The sequence below is a fragment of the Morone saxatilis genome, unplaced genomic scaffold, assembly GCF_004916995.1.
Source record: "Morone saxatilis isolate NCDOM2014 unplaced genomic scaffold, NCSU_SB_2.0 Contig15, whole genome shotgun sequence".
In the NCBI taxonomy this organism is placed as follows: Eukaryota; Metazoa; Chordata; class Actinopteri; family Moronidae; genus Morone; species Morone saxatilis.
The window spans coordinates 17,877,347-17,889,299 of NW_023339707.1; the positions used below are offsets into that span (position 1 = coordinate 17,877,347).

The 11,953-nt window shown below is 39.3% G+C and overlaps 1 protein-coding gene across 2 annotated transcripts in view; it reads left to right on the forward strand.

Moving 5' to 3' along the window:
• Positions 1 to 11,953, forward strand: part of LOC118324338 (IQ motif and SEC7 domain-containing protein 1-like) — an 87,326-nt gene that overhangs the window by 21,033 nt on the left and 54,340 nt on the right. For both annotated transcript variants that reach the window (XM_035656623.1, XM_035656626.1), the window contains exon 3: positions 1,166 to 1,267. In XM_035656623.1, the coding sequence (XP_035512516.1) occupies positions 1,166 to 1,267 (102 nt within the window). The remainder of the gene's footprint in view (positions 1 to 1,165; positions 1,268 to 11,953) is intronic.

Below are 11,953 nucleotides of genomic sequence, written 5' to 3' on the forward strand. Positions count from 1 at the left end.
TGCTTTTAGACAATGCATAAATGTGAATTAAAGGAAGAAATAGAGACTTATGGAATATTATTTTGAATATGGTTTTATCTGATTGGACTATTAGCAGTTATTCCTTCAACATACAATATGTACACGCCTAAACCAAATTGGCAGCTATGACTATCATCATTAGCTTGATGGCTTTCTGTAGTGAGCCAGCTGTGGTGTTATAATTTTGATGAAGACCTCGTCCCCTGAGACAGGTGGGTAGGCTGTTGGTGTTTGACTGCAAGTTGACAGCCTGAGAAATGTGCTTGGCCAGTCTGGGACAAGCATCCCAAAGGTGGCACAGCTCAGTGAAAACTTTAACAAACAATAGATGAGAGTGAAATGTCTCTGGGGAGATGGTATCCAGTGGAACGAGATGAGTAATGTCTGAGCATTGATCAGTAGAGGACAAAACTGCTTTAATTGCAGTACACAGAGCACAAACTATGTGGTCAGACTACAGCGAAACGTACCACATGTTAACCTTTTCTTTTCTTTGGTGAACCAGGTTGTGTTCTTTTCTCCTTAAATTATAACATGTTCACAGTTAATTTTACTAGTGGCCTGTTTCTGACTTTAAAAAAAAGTATCTTATTAGAAAAGGAATTACATTTTTAAATTTGTCTAGTTAACTTCCAAGTAGAGATGGCTGTTCTGATTTATATCATTTCACATATATGCACTGGGTCTTTTTAAATCATTCTGTGGTTTTATCTGTAGCCCATGCAACAATAATGTAACACAATCAAAAGTAATCATCCATTATATAAACTGCATATGAGTTGCAGTGAGTGAGCCAAATCACACACACACACACACACACACACTGATCTGGTCTTATAAGTGGAATATTTTAGTACTTCACAAGCCCAACTCAGCTTTGCTTTGATGTGACATTAGTAAAACCATGTGTTGTGGTGTGTTCTCTGGTAATACTGTGTGGTTAGTTAGTGATGTATTTTTCCTTGTAAAGACTGCACTGTTAGTAAGAGGAAGTCACAATACACAATGTCATATTACCTGATTTGCTTGTGATGTGACAGAAACATGATGCAGTACTGTTCTAAAATAGCCTGCATGTCAAGTTTATTTTTCATTTGCCCTTCTATGTCTGAGAAGTGTGTTTTATTTGTTTGTCCTTCCATAGGAGACATGCCTCCCTGCCTGTGGAAGTCATAGAGAATCCTGGGAGGTTAGTGTCTGCGGGCCACAGAAGAGTCGTCCCCTGCCGCAAATCGGCTTCCTTTGGGTACAGTAAGATGTTTTTTTTATGATACGTGCTTAATGTTTGTCCCGTGAGTACTACACAGCATTTCCAGCACCATGGCACAACAGTCTTTTTCTTGTCTACTCTTCCCTTGTTAATGTCTGAAAGCTATCAGGGCTCATATTGAAGCCCTGGTAATTAGCCTTTCTGTGTCAGTAATGACAGCTTGCCGGCTGCAAACATTGCTGTGTCATAATGTTTGAGTCTTTGCAGCTGTTCTTTAGTCATCAACCTTTTTCAGTGTTGCAGTGTTATTTTCCTGATGTGTACAATGAACTCCAGTGGCCAAATTCACTGTAGGAGGAGTTCATTAGGCGTAGCCTTAATGAAATATGATCCCTGCGTATATATGAGCCTTCATTGCTGCTCACCCATTAGGCTGTGCTGAGCTTGGAGCTTGAGAGAGCCTCTCAAAAAAAAAAAAGAGATGAGCACAGACAGTCGCATCGGTGGGACAGACTATGGGGGCTTCAAAAGGCTGGAGAGAGTTTCAAAGACGCCTCCTAGTGCTGTGTGCTTCATCATCAAAAAGCACTGTGCGCCTAATCCATAGCCCACTTTTGGCTCATGTGCAGCCCAAAAATAAATCCCACTGCATAGGGGGGAACATGTTCTATTTTTAAAGAGCAGTGTTCAGGAGTTTCTTATGAGTAGAAACATCTGTGGGTTGTTTTTAGACTTTGGTAACTCGGCAGAAATGAGAAATTTGCTTTTTCTCGCTGATTAATACCTTGCTCATTTGTGCTCTCTCTGGTTGTCCCTGTGTGATTGTTGCTCTGTAAGTAATTTTCAAGCGCAGCTGAAAGCTAATAGGTTAAATGGATCATGACTGTAAACAAGATGATGGCTGTGATAGGAGGTTGATTATTTTCCTCTCCAGCTCAGCAGTATTGTTTGCTTCTGTTTAGGCTCGCCTATCTCACACAGATACACTATAATCAACCTCTAATTAGCAAATGATGACAGTGCAAAGGAACATGCTCCTGTGGAATGCCTAATCATTTTGATTTTGCAGTTTTATTTCAGATGATTGTTGCTTTACTACTGTTTCCCAGAGGTAATCATTAAAATACAAGAGATGGTTTTGGAGAATATTTTGTTGCAAACTCTAGTCCTCGTCTTGGTCTTGCTTACTGTACAGTTCTGGTCCATTTTACTGTGCAGATGACAATAAATGTGAGTGGGCGGCATGAATGCATGCCCTCCACACATTTGTTCAGGGTCAGAATCACACACACATATCTACTCACACTCACAATTGACAGGACTGAAAAGTTGCTGCATAAATCAAGCAGAAAGCAAATATTTATTAAAAAAGGCCTTGGTCACGGCTGTTTTTCTGTCATGTTTGAATTGTTTTTATGCATTATTTCCTTTAGCAGGAGAAGTACCTCTGCGTGATGTGACAAAGGTCTTGGGCCAGATTTGAACCCAGGATGTTGCAGTTCTGTGGTATGCGCTTTCAACCAATGAGTCACTAGAAAACAAAATTTTTCACATTGTATATTAAAAGAAATGTGAAGAAAAGGGTTAGTGGGGGGGCTCTGTGAGGCTCTCAGTGAGTGATTGATCTTTCTGACCGTATTTTTCTGACTGTGTCAGGAATTGAAATATTAATTATTATGCCATTTGTGAGATGCCGTTCCATGCCCTGCAGTATTCTGAATCACTCCACTTGTTCAGATGTTTTGAGTAAGCATACTGGCAAGTTTAAAAGAAACCCTTAATTATAGAAAGTGTTTGTAGTTGTAGCATTATTCGGCAGAAACGCCTGTTTAAAAAAAAACAACCTTGCATTTAGTTGTTGCAGCCCAGTTATTTAAGCCTGTGTTATTTTCAGACATCTGTTAGATGCTGTCGTCGTCTAAAAGTTTCAGTAAGTCTGGCAGACTTAAAGAAGGTAATGGGAATTAATGGGGCAACTTTGGTGTTGAAGCAGTCGTTCACAGAGACTGGCTGGTTCAACATGCTTAATGCCAGCATTGGGGCGATCTCTGGGGACGACCATTCAATGCAAGCAGAGCTGCTGCTAGACTGTAATAGCAGAAACGTACCCGAGGGACTGACTTGAATGGTTTCTTCTGCCGTACCTCTCTTTCCTTGTTTGCACTCGTCTCGTATTACTCTGAACCTGTTCTTTCATTCCATCTGCCTCTCTTTTCTCTGCCTCCTGCCCCAGCAACAAAGCAATCACATGCAGAAGTAGAATTTGATCAGCTTTAAAGCTACACAGGCAACGTAATAGCATAGATGAGATGAACTTATTTCCCATGCCTGAAGGTGCATATTTCAGTCAATGTAGTTAACTAATGATATAGTTGTCGTGCCACTAGTTTTGGTGATTCTGCCACTTAGATGATCAGCAGAAGGAACGTAGAGTAAATTAGCTCAGAACCCAAACAATAAGCCCACAAACCGTTCAAATTTATTGTGTTCACTTCACTACCACCAGAGTGTAATAGTCAGCTCATCCAAATGCTTGGAGCACAAAGGAAAATTTGTCTCACCAGGTTTTGTGATTGCAGGATTTATTTTGTGTAATATAGAAGAGGACAGACCACACATATGGTAGTTTTTCTTGATATAGTTCTGTTGAAATCCCTTCTCACAAATGTACAGTTATTACAGACAAAATCAAATCAAAGGAAAGTTTCTTTTTTGGCCAAGTTTTTGGTCTAGTGGGCTTTTTACAGCAGACTACTCTAATGCACTGATGAGTTTAACATTTCCATTTTTTATCCAACACCCACTTAATTAAAGCAGATTTCAGTGATTGCACAAGAAGAATAAAATTCATTTAGGGCTGCGACTAATGATCATTATTATCAGTTAATCTATCTATTGTTTTTTTCAATTTATCAATTTATCTTTTTCTACGAGATGTCAAAAAATAGTGAAAAACGTCTACTACAAGCCGAAAGAGACATCTTTCATCAGCTGTACAAAACCCAAAGAAGTTTAATTTAAAATGCACAGACAAGTAACAAATCTTCATATTTAAGAAGCGTTACTTTCTGCTTGATTAAACAACTGTAACATTTAATTATGAAAATACTTAACTGACCAAATTGTGCGAGTTTGTTGAAAAAAACATATATGAATTTGCCCCAATTGCTATTTTAACCATTTAACCCATGTCCAGATAATGTGGAAAAAACATATGTAATTGGGAACGAAATCACTGTGGGATTCAGCACCTTGGACAGGGAAACGTTTCTGTTAATGTGACTCCAAGGTTTTCACACATGAGTGCACAGTGTTATCACCATCCAGTTAAATTACTGAGGCCTCCAGTGCAATAGAATATCTGAACCTGAACGGAGGTGGTAGATTACCTGACCTCTATCAGAATATAACCCACATCAAATCTGAAAACATGTTTCTCAAGGTGTTTAATGTCTTTCTATTCTTGACTTGCCCGCACTGCTCACTAGTACAGTCAATAAACCTGCCTGTATGACCTCAAACAAAGGGGAAGAAATCATAGCAAAATTAAATGTTAAGTGAAAGTGAAAAGTGAATTAATAAAATGAAACAAGGTGAGTTACTTTAGTTGGATTTTTTAATAGTTTAACTGCAAAAATGCCAATGTAAGTAAAAGAGTGAAAATGGCTTTTTGATCTGTTACACTGCCAAAAAAGGGGCAGGATGATAGTCCTGAATCCAGGCTGCAGAGGCTCCATATGGGCTTGCTGTGACTGGAAATTGCTGCAATGCCTTTATGTTTTTTGGGGCTTTACAGTATCGCCTACCTACTGAACATAATGTCAACATTACAATTAGTTATGAAGCCTGTGAAGTTCCATTTCCTTTTGTATCCCACACTACTCTTTCAGTCACAATTATTGTCCCATGTCCTCCTCCCATACAGCTGTGTAGGAGAAAAGAAATCCCCATTTTATGGCTATTGTAATGTCTTTTGACTGTTTAATTTCTGCTGCTCAACTGCTCGCATTGTCTTCCCATGATTGGTATGTGTAGAGCGCAGTGAAAGGTGAAAGCAGGAAGTGTGTTTATGTCAGGTTGAGGAAGTGAAAGTGGAGCAGCCAGCCCAGCCAATAGGGATGCAGGATTGGAGCTTATTGTGAGACAGGATAATTGCTCTATATGGTCTACTGAGTGGAAAAGAATCTGAATTTATCTGAAGGCATGTGGCTGCAACTTGAAAGGAAATGGAACAAAAGCATCAGTGTTATATTATATGACCAGATCTGACATAGGAATCTAGATGACCTCACCAATAGAAGGGGGAAAAAAAAAACTTCCTCTATCTGTGGCAGTTCCTCAGTACTATTAAACCACATAAAGAAAAAGCATGCTCTAACTGAGTGGGGTTTTGCCTGTGCAGTAGCTGCTGCTGTATTCATTGCCTGCAGCTGCCTTCTAGTTCAGTCCTGTCCAGAGTTAAGACCTCTCTGCACCCATCAAGCCCAGCCCAAGGCTGAATGAATGCTTTTAAATACCCAAGATACTCTCCTATTCCTTTTTCCTCACTTCACGCCTCTCTTTTGATTCCTTTTTTTCCCCAGATATTCCACTCAAACAATAAAAACATCTGCTTCTCTGTATTCCCTCACCCTGTCCTACTCTGTTTGTCTATCTGTGCCTCTCTATTTCTTCCTCCTCAATTAAGAAAAGACATCTGACTTGATTAATAGATATAGGCAAGGGGCTTTACAGAGGAAAAAGGTAAGGCTGGGCGGTCATACTGAAGTGTCACACTTTCTGCAAGCATATCTATACCTCTCTCAAAGCCCACATGGTGTTACCAATAGGTCGTAAAGCTGCTATTATTGCACTACTCCGTTTATTTGTGTTCATGGTTTCGATTTGGCGTCCGACCATTAGAACAGATCTGAACCAGGAGCTCCATTTCACATCTAAATAATTCAGATGCTTAATGATATTCATTATGGTGAATGACTATTCCAGAACACAACCTGTGATTATCTCCAAGTCCTCTAATAATACCACTGCAGAGCATATTGATTCCTGGGAATGGCCTGATCACAGACCCCCAGCCTGCCTCCCGCAAACAGCCAGTGTGTTATTTGCTGACAGTTGGAGGCAGGAAAGGCGGCTCATAAGGCTGTGATCTAGCCGCAGGGGTGAATATGGTGGACAAGTGACACGTGGTAAAAATGGAGAATTATTACCGTATGTAGGTTCATGAACCCTGCATCGTATGTGCTATTCGGTGTATTCCGCTGCTGCATTCCCCCTTAGTAAGGCCTTGACAATATCTGAGGTCATTTAAAAAAGGGCTTAACGACACAGTAAACATTTATTGTGTATGGCAGCAAGCAGTCTTTGGTAAATGAAGGAGCAGTTGTTGTGTACAAGAGTTAGTGTCGGTTTTAAAAAAAATAAAGCAATGAAAGTGCCTTCCGCCTCCCATAAAATTCAGCCAGTTGTATGAATTCTTTCTTTATTGGCCCTTTTTATTTACTGCTGTTAGTATTGTAAAGTTTTGATTTCACCAGATGGGAAATCACAACTGCACAATGATTTAATAGGCCTATGAAACAGAGGGCCCACTTCCATAATGTGTTTGAACTCTTGGGAAAACTCTCGATTGTCTTTGAAGTTCCCAGCTTCTGTTTCGTCATCACATTCTCTAAGAGTTAATTACAGGCTCCGTGCTGCGCTATGAAGCTCAATCACTGGAAAACACACAGTTTTGATTCTGTAGTGCATGCGGCCATGTGTCTTATGATAAGTTGCTTTGACTCTAAGTAACAGAGGAGAATGTGAGGCCCATTGTGCCATGTGCCTTTCCCTCAGTTCTGCTGTTGATCCTTTTGGCGAAGAGAGAAATGCCCGAATGTGTGTATTTGCATGTGTTGCTCTTCTGTGTATGTGCCTTCATTGTTGTGCAGTCAGACAGCCTCACCACACGTAAACCGTTTTGGAGGGTCCATTACCAGCATTCAGTTGTGAGAGTACATTGGCCTTGTTTCATATGTAGTTTGAGTCCCTGTGCTATTCAGTCTTGTTTTCACAACTGCAACTTCAACTTCATTAGAGTAACTTGTCAAGCAAAAAACACCAAACATTTGCTTTTCCAGCTTATAAGTTGTGACAGTTTACTGATTTTTTCTGTTTTATGCCTTTGTAAACTGAATATATTTGTTGTTTGGGGAAAAAAAAACAATGTTTAAAAGGTTCTGAAACTTAATAGGCTAAGTTGATGAATTGAAATAAAAAATGTTATTAATAACACAATCCATTTCACACAAGAGTACGTCACATACATTTGATAATAAATTCTGATCACGTTACCCAACTTATTGTTTTCTTGAGATAATTTTCTATTCAGTTTATTCTGTGCTTATTAAAAGTCAAGAGCTGTGAATCAGTACAAGATTACCATCACTCTGTATTAAGTCTTAATAACCAAGATGTCATTTGACACACTATTATCGTTGCAACAAACATGCATCCTACTAGCAGCTTTAACCTTACACCCTTGAATCACTTATCACTCAGCAGACCCTCTCAGTAATTGGCCATGACATTTTCCATGATGAGACATACAACACCTGAAATATTATTTACAATTTTTTAATCAGATGGGAAAAACAAAACCTCAATGTGCGGTGTGCCTGAAGTAAATGTATCCCTTCAGCAGTGATGAAAAGATACCCAGGTGTCTATAGAGACACAATCATGTGTAACAGTGTGATTTTGAAAGCCTTTAGGTGATACAAGCGTAACTGATGCACCTTGAGGAAAACATGTTAGTATCCTTTTTTCTCAACCAATGCTTTGCTTTCACTCTATTACATGTTGTCACCTGCCCTGGTAAAGTAGATATACTGAGAGATTAGTGATACTGTGTCACTCTCTCACACAGCTTATCCTTGCATCAGCTCCATGCCACCGTAATATCATGCAAAGGGCCACCGAGCGCTTCAGATCTATCCCCCAGTCTGATAGGAGGCATTTGCAATTCCATAGTTCTGTATCGCTGCTCAGATCAAGCAAAGGGAGGGCTTGCAGGGATGAGGTGAGGGAGCAAGGAGTGGTACACTATTCCCTGAGAAATAAGACAGGAGAACATGATCGCTTGTTCTCAGCTGCCTCTCTAGCTTTGCTACTCAAAAAGAGGGATTTGTCTGTTTGTGCAATCAGATATTAACAAGATGCCGCTGCTGCTGAATGTATGATCTCTTTGTATGTTGGGTGAAATCTCCTGTGAGTGAGGTGGGGAGTGAGGAAAGTGCAGATGACAGAGGAATTAGATTGTGAAAATAGAAGCATGGTTCATACACGAATAAGCATAAATGAGACATGCAAAAGCAGCACAACCTGATCAAGAAATTGTGCCTTTGTATGTTTAATATTTCATATTGATGGTATATTAAATACTAAATCAACTTCTCAATGGCCTCTGACTCAGACTCACATGCAATATTAAAAATATATATACTTTACTTACTTACTATCAGTCAAGAGGGGCCACAAAATAGTTAATAGTAGTGGTGGAAACCTAATCATTTTCATGTAGATGAGATGATGAACCTGACTATAATCTGTGACCCCTAATACAGTAGTGAGTGAGGCCCTGGATGCTGGCTAGAAAGACCTGTATCACTGAAAGATAGTGATAATAAACATATAAGTGTTATGGTTGGTTTAGGAGTAGATATATAGTAAGGCTGTGGAGAAATGTCCAGTGGTGGACCTTTACCCATGTATTTTTACAGTACAATTACTTGGGTATTTCCAACTTAAGCTACTTTATACTCTTCTACTCTTCTTACGCTTCTTTTTGACTTGTGACTACTTACAAAAAATTGGGTTTAGTTAGGAAAAGATTAAAGAAAAGTAAGAAAATATATAGACATATATTACATTTTTTTTAAATTTCCTTTTTATCATCTCAAGACATTTCATCTTTGAACACTTAATCTAAACTTCATCAGACCACTAGGTTGGACTAAATTACTGAACACTATGTAGAATAATCACCGACATCGACCCACTGAATATATATCAGTCAAAGGGGGGATTTTTCTGCATAATGACTACTCTTACTTTTAAAACTTAACGTACATTTTGCTGATAATACTTCTGTATTCTTACTTAAGTAAGGTTTAAATAAGACTTTTAGATTGTAGTATTGGTACTTTTACTTAAGTAAAGGATCTGAGTACTTGTTCCACAACTAGAAATATCAGATGTGTGTCGGCCGGCATGCTGCTGCTTTAGCTTCACATCAGTATGACTGACACCATATTGAGAAGTCTAAACTTCTGTGATGGCAGCAAAGAGCCTCAGCACAGGAGCGAGGGGTCAAGAAACGGCTCTGTCTGTACTTCACAGTCAGAGAGATAGCTCTTTGTTTGGCCTGCTATGAAAAGCTCGTCTGTCTTCTGCCTCTGATGTTCTCAGGCTTAAGGCGAAGTCAGTGACAGAAGGAGCCTTTGCACAGCGCTGTGCCCTCTGCCAGAGAGCTACAGAGAGGCTGCTCTACGTTGTTACATTGAAAAACAGCAGGGAAAGTAAACCTCTCGCCCCTCATCTCCAGCAGGGCGGAGAGGTCACTATCTCAGGGGAGTTGAGTTTTTCCAGCTGTTGACACTAATTGGAGTGGTTAGAAAAATGTTTTCGTGGAACAAAAAGTTTATAGATGTATTTTTAATCAGAGGATGCCACAGAAAACTAAACAATGCAGGAGTAGGTTTAGGTAATATGGGCGGTGATGTTTTTAATTTTAACTATAATGTGTTGTGATAGCACATAAACAGCACATATTTATGTTAGTTCCTGGGGCTTAGTGCAATGCCATCTTTCTCCTTACTCAAAAATAGTTTGTTGAACGACATATGTTTGATTAATGTTAGACTAAATTAAGCATACAACATATGCTTTTCCTCACTTGGTCTAACACATGTGGCCTAGCAATAACCTGAGGGAAATGTCCCAGGATCAGTAATGGCATTGATCGCATCAGGCTGCCGTTGTTCATGCTGAAGAGGTGATACACTGCCATCTTGTGGTATGCAGCTCTTAGTGCTGTGGTGCATGTTGGTTCTCTCCTACCTTATCTCTTTCTTTGTTACTCTCTCTCTTTTTCTGACGTGTTTGAAGTGGGCTGAAGTCTCAAGAGAGGAGACGGGACCCCTGCAGAGCAGCTCGGCTGAGGACAAAATAATGCTTCCTACTGTTAGGCACAGACAGTTCCACCAGTGCTGTTGTTCCTACATATTGTGCAGACGCATACAAAAACACTGCAAAAAGAACATACAGTTTTTCTTGTTATAGCTTGATAAGATCCAAGGAAGTTAGCCATCCTAAGAAGACGAAAAACAGAATGCACTTTGATCGGAATAAAGTGCTGCATCAGTTTTGAGAAGTTCAAGTGTACAAAACTTGCTGTTTTGTGACCTCTAGCAGTTGTATATCTCTGTTATCTGTCTTTATATCAGCTAAGGCAACTCAGCGTTTAGAGACTGACAGCCAATTCCGCTAGAAACAAGCTATGTCAGGAAATTCTGTGATTTTCAATTCCAGCTGAGCAACTCTTTAAGTGTTTGGCCTGTTTGCATTTTTACAATGATAAATTTATACAACAACCACTAAACTAATAGTGCTGCATCCGGCAATTATTTTCAACATGGATTAATCTACTGATTTATTATTCTCAGATTTTTTTCATAGCACTGCTAAATGGGGAAGAATTAACAAATTTTTACTGATTTCCCAAATGAAATGTATTTTATTTTATAGTAGGAATGTTCTTGCTAACATGGATGGGATATCAGTTGAGCAGGTCTAGTGTATAATCACCACAATCGAACCAGTGTTACTGAAAGAAAAACTGAAAGTGTAAAAGAAACTCTGATCTCACTGAAAAAGATAGACATGAAGACAGACATGAAGAAAAAATCAAAAGATCTTCACTGAAACACACCAGAATACAAAAACATATCAAAGTAAAATGAAATCATTTTTAATGTTTGAGTTTGTGTTGAGATGTGTTGAATTTTTCAGTGGAACTTGTTTTTGTGCCATTTCCAATACAAGTGTTTTAATGCCAATCTTTCCTTTTTCAGTTCAGGTTTTGTTTTCAATGCCAAATTTTATTTTCAGTGCCGAAATGTAATGTCACTATTCTAGCCCCATAAAAATAAGAATCATTGTGTTTTCGTTACCTTAGAATGATCTGTTCACAAGTTTTGTGTACTATAGTCCCTATAGTTTCTCCTACATGCTTGGAATGGGAAGGTGAGGCAATGATCTGCAACTACCTGGCTAGATGCCACTAAATCCTACACACTGGACCTTCAAATTAGATTATTTACTGTCTGCAGTCTGTGCTTTGCTTGTGTTTTGTGTGCTGCCAGGCTGGAAAGCCTTCTGCACACAGTCTTGCACACAATCCTACGGCTATAGTCCAGCAGCCCACATCATACACCAAGGCCAGCTGGATTCATAGGGGCCATATGGCGACAGAGGAGAGCAGGGAGGTTGGTACAAAAAGGCCAACGTATGCAATATTTCTGCATCTAAAAGGGTACACCGCTACATGTCTTCATGTGTGAAGGGCCAGGCTAGACTGGAAAAGAAAATGTCACTTTAAACATTAACTTTAGCCCGTGTAATCAGAATCAGAATCAGAATCAGAATTTTGTTTATTGCCAAGTAGGTTTTTATGCCTAC